Source organism: Canis lupus, chromosome 15 (assembly GCF_003254725.2).
Source record: "Canis lupus dingo isolate Sandy chromosome 15, ASM325472v2, whole genome shotgun sequence".
NCBI lineage: Eukaryota > Metazoa > Chordata > Mammalia > Carnivora > Canidae > Canis > Canis lupus.
The window spans coordinates 53,273,990-53,298,167 of record NC_064257.1 but is presented as its reverse complement, the minus strand read 5'-3'; the positions used below and the strand labels follow the sequence as shown (position 1 = coordinate 53,298,167).

At 37.7% G+C, this 24,178-nt stretch overlaps 1 protein-coding gene across 8 annotated transcripts in view; it reads right to left on the bottom strand.

The window, feature by feature from the left end:
- Positions 1–24,178, bottom strand: part of GUCY1A1 (guanylate cyclase 1 soluble subunit alpha 1) — a 62,117-nt gene that overhangs the window by 21,636 nt on the left and 16,303 nt on the right. For 4 of the 8 annotated variants that reach the window (XM_025438823.3, XM_025438821.3, XM_025438824.3 and 1 more), the window contains exons 2-4: positions 7,540–7,907; positions 3,972–4,033; positions 455–513 (exon numbers count right to left, since the gene is read on the bottom strand). In XM_025438823.3, coding sequence (XP_025294608.1) covers positions 455–513; positions 3,972–4,033; positions 7,540–7,794 — 376 coding nt within the window. In that variant the 5' untranslated portion in view covers positions 7,795–7,907. Of the gene's footprint in view, positions 1–454; positions 514–3,971; positions 4,034–7,539; positions 7,908–15,917; positions 16,148–24,178 lie in introns of all 8 variants that reach the window. The other 4 variants (XM_025438816.3, XM_025438818.3, XM_049094308.1 and 1 more) reach the window with 2 other exon arrangements.

Here is a 24,178-nt window from a genome sequence, read left to right as displayed (position 1 = left end):
TGTTAAATAAAATTTTTCATGCATAAATGAGGAATAATTAGTTATGTTCAAGACCAAAGCATGTAAATGTCTATGAGTCAGCTTCCCATGCGGCCTTATCTATGTGTCAGCAAATAAACATTATAAAGAAGAGGAAATGTTTTCGGTCAAACAAAAATACACAGCAATGAAAAGAATTATTCTTTATGTTAACACAATACATAATGCTGAATACTTCACACTGGAAGTCACCAAAAAATAAATATGAATATTTTAGGAGAAAAGATTAGTTCTACTGAAAATATTAGTTCTATTAGTTCTGCTATTTTCTATTAGTAGAAAATATTTACTGTTCTATTAGTAGAAAATTAATTTTTACTTTTCTATTAGTAGAAAGTATTAGTTTACAGGTAAAATATTAGTTCTGTAAATATAATTACTCCCTAATTAGATATTCTTAAAACAATTCTATTACCTGCTGCAATTGCTTGGTCTGTAATTATTTTTTCCAAGTCTTCTCTTTCCAAAGATTTCCTGAAAACATGTCAACATCTTAAATTATAAACTGACAAATGAATGCTACAACTTCAGATCAGAACATATAGACATGATGACAAAATAATTTGACCTACCTTTTCTGTGGAGGCAAACCTTGATTTATCAAGTTTAGAGGAGAGGAACAAGGACACATGCAACCCAAAACAATGTTGGAAAACCTCAAATCATACCTGATTTGGAGTGTTTCATCATTTTTTGAAGCATATTTACCTTTTCAGTTAACTTTTCCTAGGCTAGTAATATAGAGGTTTACACTGGCAGAGAACCAGAAGTATGAAATGGCCAACTAGGGGGATGGGAAGAAATCTGCCCCGGATTTTTCTGATAACACAATCAAGAAGAAAATTTTACATACTGATGGATTTCACGTTTTAAGTTTCACTATCTTCTTTCCTAAAGCAAATATGTAGTATATCTTGCTTCTGAGTTTAAGGCTCTATATATTTAACTCTCAGGCACTATTACATTGAACTATGTTTATAAAAATTAGTAACTAAAGAAATCTATTCTTTATTCAATCACACTGCATTGGTTTTTACAGAACAGAAGTTGATAATATAATAGCATACATTTTGATTAATGAAAAGTCTTAGTAATTTCGACTGGATGACTCATTTATTGATTTACATTTACCTAATTGTTTTTTGATGGTTTCGGATAGTGACGACTTCTTATGACCAAACTGGCCAAATCACTAATCCACGTGAAAAGACACCTAAGCTTCTATTTGTAGGTCAGTTTGTCATTAGATAAACCAATTTTACAAACAGGCAAAAATCTAAATTTTAAACAAATTTCAGTAAAACACAATATATATAGAAAAGTTTCAAAGTAAGTATTTTTAAGAAGGAAAACTGCTCAGTCCACTATTTTATCACATAAAGGCATGCTGCTTATAATTGTACAAAGTGCTAGGTAGAAATACTTTCTTATCTAAATTGGTTGAGGATCACTACATAATTTTATATCTAGTTTGAATCTAGATGAATCTAGATATCCCCATACCTCTTGTAATATATTACTTTATATGAATCATCTTCAGATTTGCTTATTTTTTAAGCAATTTCTGTTTTTTCTTTTTTTTTCCTAAAGAATGAGAGAATTTCTGCTCAGAGAACCCAGTTCTGCCAATTTTTTGCACCCATGATATGAGATGTGAACAAAACTTAGTCCCAACAGCACATAATACTACTACTGTCAACTGCTGTTGTACATACTGTTATGTATAAGGGTGTAAATATATTTATTATGTTTGTAAAATTCATCCTGTACAATTGCAGATCAAGGTTGCTCTTCTGTGATATACAAGATATTATGTTTTAAAGACCTTCTTGGAATACAATTAGAGAGTTTAGTATTTTGATGTACTAAGACCCATTTTAAGTTTAATATTTTACCTTTGCAAAAACTTTAATTAAAGATGTTATTTTAAAAAGAAAAAATAACAAACAGCACATAAAACAATTAAAAATAAGTCTCCTATCTTTATCTTTTTTTTTTAAAAGGACTAAGCTTGCATATATGCCAGCAAATGTGTGTGTGCTTGTACACACACACATCAGCCATGCACAAATATGATGATATGATCCAAAGATCCCAGGAAAAGAAACAAAGCAAAAGCTCTCTGAGAAGCCAACCCAGAGAGATATCACAATGGCTGCATTAAAATTCATTCACTTAAAAGGTGGGGAGCAAGGGGCTCCAGTCTTCAGTTAAGGACAGTTTATTGTTTTAATACATGGATTTTTTGCTTCTCAAATATAAGATAATAAACAGTCCAAAAAAAAAAAAGAGTTATGGTCAGTGGTTGGTAAGCTGAGAGCAGTAGAAATGGCAGCTGACCTTCCAAAATGAGATGGGGAAAAAAGGAAACAAAAAATTATATCCAAGAAACTAAAAAAGCAAAGCAGAGGGAAGCCATTTAGCATATCAGCAGGCAGTCATGAGAAGAAGGTTTGTCATCTTATTTCAACAACTGAATAATTATCATTAAGACAATTTAAAAGTATGATCAGCTCTTTAAGAAATCAAGGAAGTGGTAAAAAAAGTTTTAGATTTCCAAATAAAATGATTTTTATTTTTTTTATTTTTTTAGTTTGAGGTATTTTTAAAGAGATACCCCACTGGGAATACATCCTAACTGAACCCGTGCAACTAGTTTAGGAACATTTCAGAACACAAAGCCCTGAGAATAAATTTGGAGCCAACTGGCTGCCAAGGACTTGAGCAGACAGACACAGTAGCATAGCTAGGGTGACTTGTGGCTATCTTATCAGCTTCGCTGAGAATTAAGGTCAGAGGCATTCTGGAATGCTTTCTGTATCACTCATGTAAATAAAGCTTCTGTCAGACGCATAGATTCACACTTTCTCCTTCTGGACCCCTGCTGATCCCTTCTTGGCTTGCGGGCTGCCTGGAGTCTGGGACCAGTTAGTCAACTGGGAAAATTAAGGACAGATAATCAGCTCATGAGAAATAGACTGATGAATGGATTTATAAAATATTCCCGCAATGGTACTGGTTTGCAAAGCTACAATGTTCATTTCTGCAAATTTGAACACAAGTATTTATCCTATTATTTACACATGAAATAATCCTTGCAACTTCAAGGAATCAAAACCAAGGCCAATCACATTATCTGCCAGCAGTAAATGTGCCAAGATATATTTGAAAAACTATATAAAGCAGATTTTTAAACAAAAACTTCTATATTAACCCTTTACAAAAAGCTTTCTTTAAAAAATGTTCAAAAGACAGGGTGCAAGAACAAAAGTCTAACTGGAACTGATACTCAGCTAGTGCCCACAAATATAACCAAACTGGTTATGAAAATACGGAAACACTTCCCTTGGGATTGATAAACAGCTGTTGCCTCAAGGTTCCTGAGTCAACCCCTTCCTTTTAGCCACCCCCCAACTTTGATTCTTCAATTTCCTCCCGATGCAGCAACTGGAAGTTTAAGCTGTGGGAGGCGGGGGTGGGGGTGGGCACTGGGACCCTGCTCCACCTTTAGGAAGTATCCTGTAGGCAAGGAGCCTGTGCCTATCATCTGGGGTCCCTGCCTTACCTGTTAAGTATTGACAGTACCTCTTAGTTGGAAAGACTAGGCCTGATGGCTTGTTAAAAAGCAGCAGTACACGGCGACATGGTTAAAATCATGGGCTCCAAGAAACCCAGGCTTGAAACTCAGTTGTGCCTTTGCATAAACAGCTGTCAAATCCTAAATATTTTACATGAACCTGGGCTTAGTGATGTATTCAATGTGAAAAATAAATGCACCTACTTTCAGATTAGTAGCAGTTAAAGCACTCAGTCCAGTTCTCACATACCACAGTGATTCGAAACGTGTCGATGCAGACACTAAGTGGTGGCTATTTGCAGGGGTGTCAGTAAGTGTAATGGGAGGTTCACACAACTAAAGTGGTTCAATTTACCTGCTTTCTTTTATTTTGTGTTTTGCCAATGTTCTCTGAAGTGCAAGGTTCAGCCGCTCCAACTAAAAAATGAAAAGAAATGTTTTAAGCATTCCCTTAAATCATAATTCATTTGAAGATACATATTTTTAAGATTTGTCCTGAAAGTTTCTATCGAGCAGAAACATGATTACTTTAATAGTGAGCGTGGTGAATTTATGCTTCGGAAACGGAGACTGATTTTCTAGACGTTTCTCCAATCTGGGAAGAAACAATGAGCTTTGGCTAATTTGAGTTTGGATGTGGGCTGTGGCTCACAGGCTTTTTGCCCTTTGTGGGTGGTCTCGCTGACAGCCACAAAACAAGCTGAGTTGAGGTCCAAATAGAAGACTCCAGTTTGGTAGTGCCAGGTCTTCCACGAAGGAATGGTGGGCACCACTTCCTCTGGGTCAGGAAATCCTCTTGGATGTGTTGCCAATACTTCAGTGTGAGCGGGGCTCAAGCCAAGCAAATTCCTGTTCTCACACCCAGCCCCCCACTGACTTTCTCAACTACAAATGCGGATTTATGTTTCATATTTCATTTACATGTCCTGGCCTAGAAAAGTCTGGAGCTATCTGTCTTTCCCTTTTCCCTAATCCCTTAAATCCAAGCTTTCACCAATGTCCGTTGATCACTGATTTCAAACAAATCTTGCATTTACCTTAACTTGTACTAATTTCCTTTCTTTAAACCAATTGTTTTCATCAAATACTTACACTTTTACTCTCTTCTATTGATTTCTGAGTATTTCATGAGTTTTTCCACATTCTAAGTTATTTGTATGTAATCCTTGATGCTTCAGAAATACTTGATTATCTATTAATCTCTCTTAATCGCGTGTTTTCTCTAGTTGGTAAGTGGGATGTAGAGCGTTGGTTAGCAGTGCTGCCAATGTTTTGCATTCCATATAAAAACCATATGTATCTATACGTGTATTTATGTAATTGTTGATTCTTTCTGTAGTTTGTCCAGAGGAAAGTGAAGAATTTTCTGGTTATGCTCCAAGTTGGGAAATTCCTTTTTCCCTAACAACTATTTATATCCCTCTTACAGTTTCCACTGGTCAAGTGAGGCAGCAGAGTTAAGCAAAATAGAACAAGCTTCTGTTTTAATAAAATGAGTTATGGGAAGGACTTTCAGTTTTAAAGTGCATATAGAGCTCAGGGGGAAAAATCTAGAATTTATTGAAAAAAAAAACAGAAATGAAAAGTTTGCATCGGATGAGCAATAACATAACACCTTTTCAGGCCCTTCTATTCTGCTACTCTGGAATGACAGCTCCCTATTCTAAATCTGCTAAGGATATTTACCCCCTCCTCTGCCAGAAAAAACCCAAACAAACCCAAAACACCACGATTGCATAGTTAAATTTAATTATCTAAAACAAGAACTATAATGTTGTCAAATGCTGTTTTGAGCCTCTCCTTTAGGTTGCTGATAGGATTAAAACTAAACAGTAGGCTAAGCATTAAATCTGTCTACATAAAAAAGAATCAATTAAAAAAAAGCTGTATTTGATCAAAGACACGCTGATGTTTGGACAGTTGATGAAATAATCTACACTGAATACCATACAGTCCAAAAACATCTGGTAGTGGGACATTTACTGTCATGAGGCAAATGGCCTCAGTTGTCAGAGTTCTACCTTTTATCCCTAGAGGTCCTATAGCTTTGCCTTCCCTGCTACGTGACGCTGTAGTCAAATTTTGATGGTTATTCCTGTGAGTTCACAAACAACACAGATTATTCTAAATAAAGAACCAGAGAAAAGGTAAAATGTCATTTAGAGTTGGTATTCAGAGTGTTTTAAAAAGAGATTCCAACATGTGTCTGACTTCAATGGCAGGAATTCAAAATTTATCAAACAAAATAATGAAGCCAACATGGTAATGACAGGACCCAGGGAAAATATGGAAGCTCTCCAGCCTTCCCATCCTCACCATCTGTTCATCTCTGTGCATCTCACTCTGTTCTTGGAAATGAGTCTCAACCACTTCCCAGACGATGATGCCAACCAACTCCCTGAGAAGGATGACATCGCTCATCCTAGCCAAAGCTGGCTGTCTAGTAACTTGGGTGGGGTGAGAATAAGGAAATATTTCCATTTCAAAGACCATTAACCAAAGTACTATTGTGCTAATACTGTATTTGAAGTAAGTTCCTCCAACTTTCTGCTGATTCTAATTTCTCCATCTTCAAGATTCAATGCTAGTCTCTTCTTTCTCAGTCGTTCTAGTCATTCTGTTGACAGCAGTACTTGTTCTTCCCTTTGAAAGTTGTGCGACTGTAAAAGTCAAGTCGTTTAACAAGTTGTCCCAGGTCCTTCCTGGGAATGAAACAAGATGACCTCTGAAGTTCCTTTAAGTTTCAAAACTCAGTAGCCTGTGGTTCTTCAGCGCTCCACCCAAAGCAGAGGGGTGGTATTGGGTTAACAGAAAATTTTCAGTGATTATAGCTGGAGTCGGATTAGATCAATGTGCTATCTCCCAGATTAAGTGAGTTCATATAAAACTGTGAACACTGCCAGAGGGTGGAAGACATCATGAAGACTTTTCAGTTGCTCTTCTCTTTAGCCCTGCAGGAGGAGAGGAACTCTCCACATATCCCTGCATTCCTAAGATATGTGACCTCATTAGGGACGTGTCTGTCTCCAGGGATGTCTTATAGGTGGATTAACAGAAGGTGCTCCAGATTTTGAAGTGGCACGAGGCTAGGCAGTTCACAGAGCTGTATCAAGAAGTGCCCAAGCTAGGGGCACCTCGGTGGCTAAGTGGTTGAGTGTCTGCCTTTGGCTTAGGTCGTGATCCCGGGGTCCTGGGATCGAGTCTGACATTAGGCTCCCAGCAGGGAGCCTGCTTCTTCCTCTGCCTAAGTCTCTGCCTCTCTCTGTCTCTCATGAATAAATAAATAAAATCTTTAAAAAAAAAATGAAGAAGAAGAAGTGTCCGGAGCTAATTTGCAAGCACTGGGCCATGACCTTGACTCAAGGAAGCAGGTCAAGCCTGGCTTGTGCAGAGACTTCAGACACAGAGCTGGAGGTGGAACCGGAGATTTTCCCACCTCCACAAATGGGCAGGGAACATATAACGCTCTTTGGAATTAGAAGAAAATGGATAGAAAAGAAGTCATTCTTCAAGGAATTTAATTTTAAGATAATAGCTAACAACTACCTAAGGCACTTAAGGGATGGCAAGGGCCATGGATTATTTCAGACCATGCTCATTAAAACTCTAGGGAGTAGGTACTGTTATTACTACCATTTTACAATAAGGAAGTGAGGATAAGAGGGGCTAAGCAGTTGCTCAAAGTCATAAAGTTCATCAGAGTGCAGGACCCTTTAAAAGAATTCAAGATCTTAAACGTTTTAAGATTAAACATAATTTAAGAACATGATCATTTTCAAGGAGTGTGTTTATATGTTTCCAGGAAACAGTCTACATCTATTATAGCCTTGAAAGTGAGAAAGCACGCGTTTACATTTTCCTTTAAAAATACTCGTTTACAATTTTCAAAATATCAGTAAAATCTCAAAAGGGCAAGCACTCACCTCAGGAAAGATCAGTTTGCAAATACTCTCTGCTAAAGTGTGAAGATAGACTCGGCTCCTACTGGTCTTTCTTTGAGGAAGACTTCTTTGTACATTCTTCTCAGGGACATCCTGACAGATGGGCAGAGTTGCTTTGCCACTTTCTGAGGTTCCCGCTACCTCTTCTCCTGGCTCTTTGGGAACCTGCCCAGGTGCCAGTAAGGACAAAGGGCACTCCCCTGTGATCTTGAGATCCTTCAGCTTCGTGCAGAACATGGTGTTAGTGGCCTCTCGCCCTGCTGTGGATCACCTCCGGGAAAGCTGTTCTTCTTATGCGGAGTGACAAATGGAAGCCACTAGCAGATCAAGAATACGGGTGACTGGAGTGTCTATGGGTAGTAGGAAGTCAGAACAGAAAGAGAAGTGATTTTGTATACTTACGAAAACAGAAAAAGACAGGTGTCAAAAGGCAAAGACCTCATATTCATATATCATTTCCAAGTAGACAGAAAATTCTGGTGGACATGTCAGTTACAGAATGGATGAAATATTTGGTAAAGATCTTTAATGTGTGTATATTAGTAAAATACTTGGTTTTAGTATTTTTCAAATGGAACAGAGCTGCATTCCACATGTCCCTACCACAAACTACTGATTTCCATTTTTATAGCCCACTTGGTCTACTTTGATTCCAAAAGAGTGAAACTTTATGGTTTTATGATAAAAGCCAAGTATTAGGGCAGCCCAGGTGGTGCAGCGGTTTAGTGCCGCCTGCTGCCCAGGGCGTGATCCTGGAAACCCGGGATCGAGTCCCACGTCGGGCTCCCTGCATGGAGCCTGCTTCTCCCTCTGCCTGTGTCTCTGCCTCTCTCTTTCTGTGTCTCTATGAATAAATAAAATAAAAAAAATCTTTAAAAAAAATAAAAGCCAAGTATAAATCTATGTCTTAGTGCTAGTCTTACTACATTCTCATTATGCTCCTCTTTCCAAAAAATCAGGATAGCAGAAACCAGTGTCTCCCAATATGGAAAAAAAAAATATATTTAGTGCTACTCAAGTATATGTTTATGGATCTAAAATGCTGAATTTTAGATGAAAAAAAAGATTAATTGAAATGTTAATTCAAAAAGAAGATGCTTGTTTCTATAAATAGCAAAGGAATTTTGAAATATCATCAAAATGAAAAACAAATAATATTTTTTTCAAAGAACTGATCCCTAAGATCATGCCATTGGATTTGCAGGGGTCTCTGGATCTGAGTCTAGATGACACTGGAGTACACCAAGAAAGTCTCTCTCCCAGAGGCCCGCTGAAAACATATGTGCGGCTATTCCAGCATGTTTCCCTTGTAATTTTGTTTGTATTGATGTTGTGACTGTGAATCTCCACACACAATCCACAACCAAATAACTAGTTATCTGTCACTGAAACCGTCTGGTTAGTAATGCAGCTTGTCAGCCATACTAATGGTCTTGATTAACTGGGTTCACCAACTGCTTCCATTCTTTGAAACACACAGACACACACACACACACACACACACACACACACAGAGTGAAAAGGAGTGCAAAAAGAGCCCAAGCTTACTTACTTCCTATGATGCAAGGTGCTGGGGAGTCTGTGTTTACAGTTAAGCCTCACACAAACCATATGACACATTATTGTTATTCTCACGGCGCCAGAGGCTCAACAGTTGAGGTTATTTTCTTTCATTTGACATGCCAGAAAGTGACAGCTAGGCTTCAAATCTAGGTCCATGTCACACCAGGGCCAATGTATTTTCTATGAACCTAAACTCCTAGACCAGTTTCTACGTAATCAGGCTTAGGTCATAAACTAGGATTCATTTAAAGATATGGTTTACATATTTATATTAAAAAACAAACAATAACATAATTCTCCTGCTCACAGGCTGGTAGCAGCTGAATCATCCAGGATAAAGCCTTATACTTCAGTCTTTAGAACTGGAGATCAATTATTCCTTTTCTTTTCTGTGTGCCTCAATACTCTTAATATGTTCTTAATGTGTGTAAGTAACAGCTTGTAATTTGTCGCAGATAAGTTCTCTAATAAGTTTAGGACAATGGACAATTCATTTGCTGAACTGGGACAAATAAGGAAGCTACATTTGTCATCTGATGGCCCTTGGGTGTGTCGTAGGTTATTAGGTATGGGGGAAAGATTATGGATGCTGACAGGCCAATAGAAGCTGCCAGTACTCTCTGTGAAAGCCCTACCCCAAATCTGTGATCATATGTAATTTATGAATCTGCAAGAAGATACAAGGAAGAGCCTATCTATTCACGAACAGAAAACACTTTCTGCCAGAATAGAATAGGGAGCTCTCTCAGCAGGCTACTGAGTGACCCAAAGTAATCTGGTGATAGAGAAAATGGTTACTTGGAGTCTGAAAGACCTAAAAATCCAAGGTACTCAACCACCTTTAAGATTCAATTCTGGGGTGGGGGGGATCCCTGGTTGGCTCAGGGGTTGAGCGCCTGCCTTCAGCCCAGGGCGTGATCCTGGAGTCCCGGGATCAAGTCCCGCGTTGGGCTCCCTGCATGGAGCCTGCTTCCCCCTCTGCCTGTGTCTCTGCCTCTCTCTCTCTCTCTCTCTGTGTCTCTCATGAATAAATATTTAAAAAGAAAAAAGATTCAATTCTGAGAAAATATATGTTTCTCATTCTTTACTACATTCGAATGTAGCTATTACTATGCACTAACTCCCGTCCTCATACATGCTTTAGATCAGTGGACAGTGGGCCTTTCTGTAAAGGGCCAGAGAGAGATAATTTCAGTTTTGTGGGTTTCTATCAATGACTTAACGCCTGCCATTTCAGCATGAAAGCAACCACAGCTGATATACGAAGGAATGGTATGGATGTGTTCCAATACAACTGAATTTGCAAAAACAGGCTGTGGACTTGGCCCTCAGATGGGTCCTATCCATTTGGATCCAGCCATAGCTTGCTGACCTCTGGTTATAGAAAGCTGAGCAGGTTAACTGAAGCATTTTAAGCCAAATATAATTCTGCCTATAGGACCGGAGCTACTTCCTCATCTCCTCTACCCACCCCACCCTCAAAATATAGCAGCCTTTGTGCATCTGTTTTGTTCAACTTGAAAGTAAAAAAAAAAAAGACAGCATAGTAGATAATATTAAATAACCATAAAAATTATAATACCATTATTGTACATAATTTTTAGGAAGAAAAGCTATATTAACTGAATGCCATGATTTCAATTATATCAAGATACGACCTTAATAACTAGAAGAAGAAAGTATTCCAAAAAAAGGAAAGCAAAAAAATAAATTAGAAGATTCTAGATTGGATCCGATGAAGGTATAGAACTGCTCCCTGAAATAAATTATTCTGGTACATATTAGAATTTTAGTTTGGGACTTAGGAGTTTGACAAAATACAGTTTATGATAACGTCTCCCATTAACTTTAGGCTTTTCATTAATGTTGGATTTCAACCCTTGTCCCTAAACCCAATACTTTGATTCCCTGCCTCCTATGCAATCTCAGAAGGATAAAACGGACCAGTCAACCTTGAAATTCTCTCTTCTCTGGGTTGCACAGCACTGTAATTTCCAGAAAATGTGTCTAACACTGTTTTTTACTAAGTAAAAACAGCAACAGGAAACAACTTGTACTTAGTTTAAGATCAGTTAAGTGTTTAATCTCATTAAATCACATATATATAAACAAGCTAATTAGCATTCTTCATCTGCTCAACCGATGAAATTACATTACGAAACAGATGTACTCAACGCTGATACCTTGGAAACCTGTTTGCCTTGTGTCTGCCTGCTAGGAATACAGAAAATGTTCTTCAACTAAACCAGTGATGATTTTTAGGTGTAACCTTAGCAGTGACTCTGGAAATGGTTTGGTCAGTGGCTGAACACAGTAGATAGCCGGTTGTAGAAATGAGAGTAACACAGTAAAGGAAAAACAAATTAATTAAAGTAATGAACTTGGTGACAAGGCCTTGGCAAGCAGTGGGATATATGTTCTCAGAAACTCAGAGAGGTATTTGCCATCTTCAAGGTTGATGATTAAACAGCTTCCAGATACACTGAATGCCCTCTCCCTTTTAGTAGTAAGTGATTAACTCCGTTATGGTGGGAATAATGACCCAGCTTTTGGCCTCATATTAATAACCAGGATGCATGATTGTTCAGGTAAAGAGGCTATCCATCATTTAAACTCTAGAGTTACACACAAAAATCTTGTTTCCTACTTATAAAAAGACCAGAGAGAGGGATGCCTGGGTGGCTCAGTGGTTGAGCGTCTGCCTTTGACCCAGGCCCTGATCCTGGAGTCCTGGGATCAAGTCCCACATCAGGCTCCCTGCAGGGAGCCTGCTTCTCCCTCTGCCTGTGTCTCTGCCTCTCTCTCTGTGTCTCTCATGAATAAATAAATAAAATCTTTTTAAAAAAAATTAAAAGACTAGAGAGAAAATAACCCATAAGGACTCTGCCACAGAAAGCCTCTTTTACAACAGCAAGTCTTAAAGAGCAGATTTCAAATTAGAAATTGGGGTGTGTGGGAGGAGCCTAAGAACGAAGTCTCCATAGTAAAAGCAAACAGTTACATCCACTGTCCAATATTGGGCCTAGGACCTAGCCCTGCCAAAATCTGTGGTTAAAGAGATATATGTGTTTTAAGATCAAATTCCAAAGTCTAAATTTTTAAGAGTAGCTGAAAGGAGAAGAGAATTTGGAAACACAAAATGCCTTAGTGAGGACAAAGTTTGCATACAGTAGCACAAACTCATCACCATTTTCATAAACTGGTGTCAAGCTTAATTTTCAGGCAGACCAGAAATCTAAAGCTTTTATTCTTCAAAAATTGAAAAAAAATCAAATAAAACTCCATAAACCAGCCTTTTACGGTGTGTTTCTTTTCCTTTTGCAGTGGGAAATATTTATAGAACTTTCCTCTGTGATATATCAGGAAAGCAGGACAAAGTACTAGAAAAACTGGTATGAATGTCCAAGTCACTCCAGTACTAAGTTAAAAAATAAAAGCAAGCAAATATCAGATTCTTTTATCTCCTCATGCTTCCCTAGCTTTAGCATTATCTCTGCTAGGTATGGGGGATGATTATGGATGCGGACAGGCCAGTAGAACCTGCCACTACTCTCTGTTACTTATAGTCCTACCCCAAATCTGTGATATGTAATTTATGAATCATACATCTTGAAAGATCAAGCCTTGGGTGCTGTGTTCATTTCCTTAAGAAATATTTATTCCTAAGTCTACAACTCCCTGGCTTTTGCTTCCACTGTGTTACTGACACTTTCCTTGCTCAATTCAGTGACAATTTCTGAAAAGTTAAAGCTCATGAACCTTTTGGGTTTTAACATACTTGATGAATTCACCATGCCATTTGCATTTTCTTTTTCATAATCTCCACTGCCACTGATTCTTTGATACTTCTACTGCATTTACTCCTCATTCTGCTCAATAGGTATTTGTGGATGGTCTACTTTGTGTTAGGCATTCTTTTAGATGCAGAATAAAGGACATTGCCTGGCCTCTTGGAGTTTACATCTGGCAGGGGAACTATTTCAGACACTTCAGTGCTATATGTGATGCATGCTACAGAAAGGGGAAGTGCACAGCAAGTGCTCTGAGTGTGCAAACCAGGGATCCAGACCCTGTCCCAGGAGGAAGAGACATCTGAGCTGAGATGTGACCCTGAACTGGGTCAAGAAAGTTCCAAACGGAACAGCATTGCTTGGAGGCCAAGACAGATCTGGTCATGTTCTAGGAACCAAGATAATTCCAGCATGGCTAGAGCATGGGGTCAGGGAGAGCAAGGTGGTAGGGAAGGGAGCTGAGACAGGCAGAGGCCAGGATTGTGGAGGGCTCTCCAAACCTTGTTAAACAAAGAAAACTATTCTAAGAGCAACCACCTAAAAGACTAAGAAGGAAGAATGTGAATAGATTGGATTGTATTTTTAAAAGATTATTTGGAGTGGAGAATGAGGAATGTGTCAGAGTTGGACAGGAGGCTGATCTGGGTTGGACTAAAATAATGACCTTAGGATGAAAAAGTGGATCAATTCCAGAAGTATTTCAGCTAGAGAATCTATAGCCCTTGGCTACTGACTGGATATGAGGGCTGAAGGAGAGCAAGGACATATTCCTCCAACTGTACTTCTCGATACCATAGCCAAGAAAGGAGTCCAGGGCCCGTGGAGAGCAACCAAGAGTCCATAATCCATTTCCCATGACTTTGGTTATTCAATCATAACTGAGCCCAGATTTTGGGTTTTCACTATTACATAACACCTTGTGGGAGTCAGAGTGCTCCAACTTTCCTGCTAAAATCTCCTTTTGGAAAGTAATTTCTCCTTCAAAAGCCCAGACGTGGGAAAGCGGACTCCAGTTTATGTTACAAAACAGAGCATTCACCTTCCAACACTGCATGTGCATGTACGCATAAGGTGTCTCCAGTGATCTGTGAGAGTGAAGGCTACTTACCTTGAATTTTTGTTACCGGAGAGCCCATACTGTCAACCTTTCCGAAACAAAGAAGTGAGCTCTAAGGGCAACAGCAACCTCAGTTGTGTGACCAAAATACTAGAAATTCCCCCTCACCTGATGTCAACTGCCTCACCAAAGCTACAGTAGCCATGCAACTTATGTTTTATAATAATTATAATAATAGTTATATCTAGTACTGATAATTATAATTTAATAAACTGTATTCTCTCTCTTTACAATTTATTTATTTGAGAGAGAGAGAGAGAGTGTGTGTGTGTATATGTGAGGGTGGGTCAGAGAGAGAGAGAAGTATACTCTACTGAGCATGGAGTCCCACATGGGGCTTGATTCCAGGACCCCGAGATTACAACCTGAGCCAAAATCAACAGTCGACACTCAATTGACTGAGCCACCCAGGTGCCCCAAATTGTATTACTGCTTTATTAAAAATAAGGTGGGTGTGACTCACAATCTGTTTTCACTGGAATTGGGAGCAATTCTCTAATATCTGTAAAGTAACACCAGAGTTTAGTATAGTCTGTAGTAGGGAGATTTTAACTCTAACAATTAGCATTATGTGATTCTCAATTTTTATATCCAAATGTTTACATCCAAATGTTTTATACCTAAAGAGCAAAACCTTTGGGAGGATAAATCCTAAATCTCTATGTTCAGGACTTTCTAGTGTGATTATCACTGAAATTTGAATACATGCACTTAGTATGTCTTCAGGTTAAATACCATTACCACTTACGGTAGGTCATGTAGGTCATGTGGAAATCAGATAAATATTTCAATATTTTGTCCCTGAAATACATAAAACAATTTCCTGCAGCTATTTCTGTAATTCCCATCATTGTTCTATGACTAAAATAGCTCCTTAGAGACTTAGTCATTTAAAAATATATTTACTGAAAATATAACAATTATTATGGAAGAAGCTAAATGAGAAATGGAGTTCCCTTTTACATCATAAAAATTCTTTTTGTTTCTATCAATTTTCATATAAATACTGTGTATTTCTGTGATGTGAACTGGCTCTTACGTAGTCCTAAAGAGGGCATAATGTCCGTATAAAGTAGCAGCCATGCTGGATTTCCAACCACCTCGTGGTCTTCCTCCTACCTCAGTCTGACCACTGTCCCATCTTGGAAGTACTTATTAGACCTTTCCTCTATTTTTCCCCTTGTCTCCATAACTCAGCAGGCTCAGCACTTTCTTATAATTTATTCAGCTTTCCCCCTAATATCAGACCTATCATTAATTGCAGTATTCCTTAGAATGCAATCAGTCTTTTTACCTAAATTTGTATAATTTTTATGATTGTTGTTGCTTTTGTTGGTGCTCATAGGGTTTACTGGTTTCACTCTAACACATTTTCTTCCCACAAGCCCTTTTATTTTTAGTGCAGTTTTGCAGCATATGAGGTTTTTCAGGAACACATATATCGTATTATTCTAGAAATGCCTGTATGCTCAACAATGTTTGATTTAACTTTGCAAGGAAGATGAAAAGCTAAGTTAATTACCTAGAAAAAAACACTCAATAAGTTCACATTCTTGAAGAGTCTACAGATTCCATTATGATATGATACAGGTAGTATAGCCTGATGAAACTTTTAAAATGAAAACAGGTCCATGAGGATTAAACAATTGGGCTGATTGACAAATTTAATTTAAGTGGCACAATAAAATTACTGACCATCCAACATCTAGACTTCTCCATTTTCTCTCTCTCTTTTTTCTTTAGTTTTGGCCAGTCAGGAAGACCTGGAAACACATCTTTGATTTCACATTCATGCATACATACACATACACACTTAACTTCCCCTCTTGTCTCTTGTGCAATGATGACTTTTTTTAAGTGTCTGAGATTATATATTAATATCCATATACCTGAAGATGATGATCATGAGAGAGACTTCATGATTGGAGAGGTAAGTTCACACAGATGTCAGTGCCATGCACAGTTGTGCCCTAAAGTGGTAGACTGAGTGTAGAAGCGACTGAGTTCAGGCTCTAGGACCAGGTGGTCTGTGTCTGCTTCTTGCCTCTACCATGGACCAGTTCTGTGACCTTAAGTTCTGAACTTCACCGCCACATTCTCCATCTGGAAAATAGGGATGCTGACAGCAACTATCTCATAAATGTGTTGTGAAAGTAAACAAATTTATGAAAGTAAACAAATTGACAAATGCAAAGCACTTACAAAAGTACCTGGCGCCCAAGATGTAATGATTAATGTTGACTATCACAATTCCTACTTGGCAGGAGCACAATGCTACACAAGTTTGTTAATGTCACTGAGTTCCTGTTATCTCAACTGTGAAATGGTAAAATGGTGATGGAACAGGGATGTATGAAGGATTAGAGAAAAATCTATGCAAAGGTATTGTGCAAGAGAATCATGCTCAATGAAGTCACAAAATCAAAGATTGACAAATTTATTCCATTTCCTCCGAAAGATCCACTAACATTTTATACCTATGACACCTTTCCTATTAGCGCTCAAAACCAGTTTAAGGGAACTTGTAATTCTCAATTTTTATACCTAAAGATTGATATACTCTCCAAATTTGGAAAACATTCTCTACCTGAAGAACATTAATGCATACCAAGAAAATAGTATCTTTGTCCAAAATTAGTGTTTATTTTATTGAATTACAAAATAATAGAGTTTACAGCATGGCCCAGAAGAGTAATATTCTAATATGGTTTTATTTTATATAATTCCACTAGCTAATAAGTTGCATGCCAAATTTCTTTAATAAAATATTAGAATAAAAATTGGACTGTGCTAGATTTTAAACCCGTTTTTCCACTCATGAAACCAAACCTGTGATATAAATCAAGCAAATCTTACATCGCTGAAGTACATACTATATTCTACAAACCCACATTATTCCCAATGCGGAAAACGTTTTAAACAAAATAAACCTGTAATGACCAAACTGACATAGAAATTCTGCGGTATTTGATTTTCTTTTCCTAGAATGCTAGGTTGACAAATGATTAGTATTGTTATACAAACAATCTTGCCTCCAATCACTGCTTTCATAAACTAACTATCTCAATATTGATTCAAGGCTAACTCTTTTATGTGCTTACCTTCTCAATGTGTACTTATTTTGTAGAAAGGTTTAAGAGATGGGTAGGATGTTAATTTTAGGGTATTTGTGAAATCAAGTGAAGTCAGCCAGAGTCTTATTAAAATAGGAGATACCATGGTTTCTAAGAAGAGTAAAATGGATTCTGGTTTAGATTGTCACACCTGTGGAGAACTTGAATTAACATTTTAATAATGAGGAGATATCAAAGTGGCCTCATCTTTTAATTTTAAGATTTTATTTATTTACTCATGAGAGACACAGAGAGAGGCAGAGGAATAGACAGAGGGAGAAGCAGGCTCCCCGTGGGGAGCCTGACGTGGGACTCGATCCCAGGACCCCAGGATCACAACCTGAGCTGAAAGCAGACACTCAACCACTGAGCCACCCAGGCCTCCCGACCATTAGTGATTAACTAACTCAACCTTCAAACTCTCTCCTCTCTCTAGAGGTCAGGCTGGGACACAGAATTCTAATCCTCTCCTCATGTGGTTGGTTCCCCTGGCAACCAGGCCCCATCCCAAAGCTACCCAGGAGCCTTATCACTTTGGAGATTCCTTAGGTTTTAGCAGTTGTGTGCCAGGAAACAACAGGCAGACGCCAAATATATATTTCTTATTCTGTCACAGTATGGCTGTGTTCCAATGAAACTTTATTTATGGACACTGAAATTTGAATCTCATAGAGTGTACATGTATTGTGAAGTTTTCTTCTTTGGATTTAGTCAACCATTTATTAAGATAAAGACCATTCTTAGCTCTAGGACAGAACAAGAACAGGCATCAGGTTGGATTTCACCACCGTTCGTCAACCCCTGTTTTAAAAGGTCCTAAGACGGGCACCTGGGTGGCTCAGTCAGTTGAGCATCTGACTCTTGATTTCAGCTCAGGTCATGATCTCAGGGTTATGAGACTGAGCCCCCATCAGGCTCCGAGTGGCATGGAGCCTGCTTAAAGTTTTCTCTGTCCACCCTGCCCCGACCCACTCATGCACACTCTCTTTCTCTGAAGAAAGCAGAGTGGGGAGGGTTCCTGAGAGTCCATTGTTTTCCTGAGTGGTAGTTTAGCTTTATCTGACCTTCCCATTCCTGGCCCAGTCTAGGCATCTCCTTCACTGCCTGCACCTCTACTATTGGTATATTTGTTTCTGTTCTCTTTTTTGATCTTTGTTGACAGACAGTATTTACAAGTCTTAAGTTTTCATGGCTTTAAAGTTTGGAGCCCATTTTCTCAACATCTTGAGAAAAGTTTCAAGGGCTGGGTTAGAAGACTCATGAAGGTCACTATTGTGTCTTCTTCCAGAATCTTCTTTCAAATATGACACGTTAAAGCCCAGATAATTCTATTTTCCTCTACCACCGGGTGAGTTTTGTTCCAGTCAGATCACCCTTTCCTTCCCATCAAAGTTGAGGCCACTTCAGGGCACCTGGGTGGCTCAGTGGTTGAGTGTCTATCTACCTTCAGCTCAGGTCGTGATCTAGGTTCGCATCAGGCTTCCCACAGAGAGCCTGCTTCTCCTTCTGCCTATGTTTCTGCCTCTCTCTCAGTGTCTCCCATGAATAAATAAATAAAATCTTTTAAATAATTCACTAATGGTCAACGATTTCATCAAGCATGCCTACCTAATGAAGCCTCCATAAAAAATCCTAACCAAAGGGGTTTTGGCGAGCTTTTGGTATGGTGAACACATGGAGGTGCTAGATGGGTAACACACCTGGGGAAGGCAAGTGAAGGTTGTATTTTGAAAAAGACCTTCCTCTTCTACAATTCACCCTGAGATCCCCCCCTGGACACTCTAGGAATGATGTTTCTCTGAGAGTTCCTGGGGATATGATGGGCAGTCAGGGGCCTTCTTGAGTTTTCAGTTCAACAGCAGAGCTTTTCTGACTCGTGAGACAGAAAATGACCTTTTGTCACCAACAGTGGGATCCAGATCCCCGATGGTCATGCTGGAACTGGGCCAGCAAAAGAAACACAGCAGAGTCCAGCACAAATTCCATTCCTTCTGAACTTTTACATAATGATTAAATTAAAAGAAATCATTACCAGAAGTAAATTTTGGCTTCTGAACACGTCCTTTGCAGGTATATATTTGGATACGCACAAAGCTACATGTTGAGAAAGGCTGAGTTCATTCCCATTAAATTCCAAACCACAACCATATTATTTTAATGCCTTTTTATATCTAATTGATTCAAAATGGGAAAAGTTAAAAGAAACTTTCCTGATCGTACTAAACTCCAGGCAATTTTTCTTCTCCATTTCAGTATCTCTTACATGAAAGTGAACATAAAGATGGCATTTACATAATAGAGGCTTAGAACTAGAAAAGATGTTAGAGACCATGTATTGTAACCCTTCCTGCTTACAGATAACAGAACAGAGGTCAGATTTCAATGACTTGGCCCAAATCTCAAAGTTATTAAGGTGTAGAGGTCAGTTGGGAACTCAGACAGATGGACTACAAGCCCAGAATTTACTCCACTATCCAGCTGACCTTTGAAAAACATGAATTCGAACTGCACTGGTCCACTTACACACTGATTCCCCCCCCCCCCAATAAATACAGTACAGTATTGTCCATATATTTTCCTTATGATTTCCTTAATAAGATTTTCTTTTCTGTAACTTATGCTATTGTAAAAATGCGCTATATAATACATATGCCGCACAGAATATATGTTAATTGGCTTGATGCTATTGGTAAGGCTTCCAGTCAACAGTAGGCTACGAGTACCTAAGTTTAAGGTCAAAAATCATGTGGATTTTCAACTGTGCAGGGGTCAGTGTCCCTAGCCCCACATTGTTCAAGTATCAACTATACTTTTATCGCCCCCTCAAGTGAAATGCAGAAAAGCTCCCCTTTTGTGAATCCCCAGGAATTGCAAGGACTGCTTTGTGAAAAATTTAACACTTAGTAATATTAGTTTTCAATTTTTTAAATTTATTTTTAACAGTAATTTTAATTCAAATTCCACCCTTAATAATTTGAGAGTTAAAAATACTTCAGCTCAGTCCAATCAGGAGTTTGCATTTCATCTATACATCATATTATTATTAATAATATTAGTTGATTAATATTAATACGTATCATAAGATTGCTTTGGCTGTCTTAGTTTCTACAATATCTCCCCAGACTCTTTTTCATGATTTTCTTATCACCATTTGAAGTTTGTCAGGAAGCTATCTTAAGTCCTTTTTCAATTCTCTAAAAATATTTTCTGAATAACCTTACTTATGATCCAATCTTTGCCACTTAATTGAAAGTAGGTATGGGGGCACCTGGGTGGCTCAGTGGGTTGAGCATCCGACTTTTGTTTTCAGCTCAGGTCCTAATCTCAGGGTTGTGATATCGAGCCCCACATCAGCTCCTCACTCAGCACAGAGCCTGCTTGAGGCTCCCTCCTCCCCCCACTGCTTTCTTGCTCTCTAAAATAAATAAATAAATAAATAAATAAAATCTTAAAAAAAGTCAGTATCTTTCCAGACTTAATCTAACCAGCCAATGTAGATCACAATATATTCAACTTTGGACTTCCAATGAGTTATTTTATGCTGTAATTAAATGACAGAGTAACTGAGTAGGAGTCATCTTTATAAACATGGAAGGAGTTAGATAGCTTAAATCTTTATTATCAAATTCACTCATTTTTTTTTCTTTTTATTTTCACTGGATCCTGTGTATGCACAGACACAAATACATATATACATATATTATATGTATATTATGTATATATTATATACATATAAATGGCTTACAACTTGAGAAAATGTTTCAAAAAGTTTTCCTATATGTTTGCCTTTTCTATTTCATTATTCTGTATTTACCATCTGATTTATTTTTATTACTTTTCTTTTTTTATTTATTGTTTACCTTTTTTGAAAGGGAGAAGTCTTGTTATAGATGGAAATTTATGAAGTTTACTGAATTGCGAGAAAGAACCCAATAATGCTTAGGTAATTACCTATGCTCTTTTCTACTTCTCTGTTAAATTAGCTAAACAAAAAAATATACATGTTTCCTGTAGTTCATTGCTTTATCAGAAGCACTGAGTACAAAACATCATATATTATTTGGTATTCAATAAATACGAACTAATGTCAATAAAACATACTAATATAGGGCCATTCTTATAAATAACATAAAAGACAAAACTCAGGCAAAAAAAAAGTATAAAATAGAAGTAAAATGAAGTCTATAAAATTTATTGCTTCTTGAAAACAAGTTTTATAATGAAGTATTAATAAATCAACATAATTCAATCAATACTAAGTTTCTGAATAAAGATAAAATTTTCTTTAATTTTCTTCAAAGTCTAGTATGGGTGATATATTTTTTCTTAAATGGCTAATAGAAAGTGGAGAACAGGTAGAGATAGAAAATTAATGATGTTTATAAGAAACATTGCTTTTAGGCAGTGGCAGCACAAAGATAATCAGGGAAAGCTTCTTGGAATGCATGGAATTGGATCTTGCATTTGAAAATGACTAGGGTTTGGCCATAAAGTCATTAGCAAAAACTCCTGCCAGAGAAGGAGAGCAGTTAGTGAACATGAGGACTGAAGGAAGTTGTGGGAAGGAGCAGGAAAGCATGGGTGCTAGAGATATTATAAAATTAAAGTTGGCATCACATGGCAAATGACTAGATCTGAGGAACAAGATGACATTGAGGTTTTTTGTCTGGAAAGATAATGGTGCCATTAATAGAAAGAGGTAACAGAAGTCAGCTTGAGAGAAGGGATGTTGAATTTAATTTTATACACATGGATCTTGAACTGTTAGCCAAGAGTCTAGGTAGAGATGTACTTGAAAATTGGAATTTTTAATTAAGGATAAGAGACATGAGTGTGTGGTCCTCACACTGAAGAAGCTCTGAAAATTGACTTTAATTCAAACTGTTTCATGGCAAAGGGCCGCAAGTGAAGAGAGAAAATAGCCAAAATCATTACTCTGGGTGAATATTCATATTTAAGGGTTAGAGAAGGATTTTTAATGACTCAAATGGAGAAGCAGCAATCAGAAAACTATAATGAGAATGGAAACAGAAGAGGACACATGTTCAAAAAGAAGTGTATTTTACAAGTCTGTAGAGGGTAAGGGGGTCTATTAGTCAGCTCAATCTGACATAACAAAATACCATAGACTGGGTAGCTTAGACTATAAACATCCATTTTTTTTCACAGTTGTAGAAGCTGAAAGTCCAAGAGCAGGTGCCAGCATGGTTGGGTTTGGTAAAAGCTCTCTTCCTGGTTTCTAGATGGCTACTTTCTCACCATATCCTAACATGGTGTAAAGAGAAAGAGACAGCGGAAGTTCTCTGCTGTCTCTTCTTTTAAGGGCACTAATAGCATCATGAGGGTCTCACCTTTATGACCTCATCTATACCCAATTATATCCCAAGGGCCCTCACCTCCGAATATGTTGGGGATGTTTAGAGCTTCAACATGTGAATTTTGGTGGGGACACAACTCAGTCCATAGGAGGAGGGCTGAGAAAATATCATCTGACTTTTAGATTAAAAAGACATTTATTGGAGCACCTGGGTGGCTCAGTGGTTGAGTGTCTGCCTTCAGCTCAGGTCATGATCTTGGAGTCCTAGGATAGAGTTCCACATCAGGCTCCCTGTAGAGGAGCCTGCTTTTCCTTCTGCCTATGTGTGTGTCTCTCTGTGTGTCTCTCATGAATAAATAAATAAATTTTTAAAAAAAATGTATAACTTTAATGAGACACATTTCAATAAAAATAGTAGAGCAAAAGTGAAAAATAAGGAACTATGGTGAGAAAATACTACAATGTGATTGATTATGGATTACATTGAGAAACAGCAAGTTTGAAAAAAGGATTTTGAGAATGAGAAATCTCTTGTTCTTTCTTTATTTACAGTGGTAGTTTTCTGTAAATAGAAATGCTTAGCCACATCTATATCAAGTTAGCTTAAAGTAAAAGTACAGAGTCTTCACTTCTAATTAGGTGGTAGAAAATCACAAGAGACTCCTACTCCAGCCGCAATAATGAGAACTAGCTAAATAAACTACATAATTAAGTTTAAAAAAAACCTATCAGGGGGTGTTTATAAAAAAAACACAGTTCAAGTCACACCCAAAATTAAAGACTTAACACTTCCTACTATGGTCAGAAACAAAGCAAAGATGCCTTTCCTCAACACATCTAATCAATGGTACTGAAGTTATCCTAGTCATTGCGATAAGAAAGAGAAATAAAACACATATTAGAATAAGAAATGAGACCATGCCTATGTGTTGTATGTATACATAATTGTTCATGTAGAAATTCCCAAGGGATCTACCAAATAAGCATATTGCAAGTCTAGTTCCAGACAATGGCAATAAAGCAAAATTGCAACAAAGTGAGTCAAGTGAATTTTTTGGCTTCCCAGTGCACATAAAAGTTATGTTTACACCATTACTATAATCTATTAAGTGTACGATAGCATTATGTCCAAAAATATGTACATACCTTAATGAAAAGTACTTTATTTTTCAAAAAGATTTATTTATTTATTTTAAAGGAAGGGGGAGGGCAAGGATGAGAAGGGGCAGAAGGAGAGGGAGAAAGAGAATCCCGAACAGACTCCCTGCTGAGTGCAGAGCCAGATCCAGCGCCCCATCCCACCACCATGAGGGTCATGGCCTGAGGCGAAATCAAAGGTGCCCCTGAAAAGTACTTTTTTTTTTTTTTTTTTGAAAAGTACTTTTTGCTAAAAAATGCTAACCATCATCTGAGCTTTCAGTGACTTAAAATCACTAATCACAGATCACCATAACAAATTTAATAATGAAAAACTTGAAATATGGTGATCATTACCAAAATGTGACACAGAGACACAAAGTGAGCAAATGCTGTTGGAAAAATGACACTGGGAGACTTGCTGGATTCAGAGTTGTGACAAACTTTCAATTTGTAAAAACACAGTATCTGTGAAGCACAATAAAATGAATGGTGCCAGTAACAACTAGAAGTGAATTAAGCAAGGTTGCAGATACAACCATGGACGTATGTATGTATGCCAATCTACAAAAATCTATTGTAA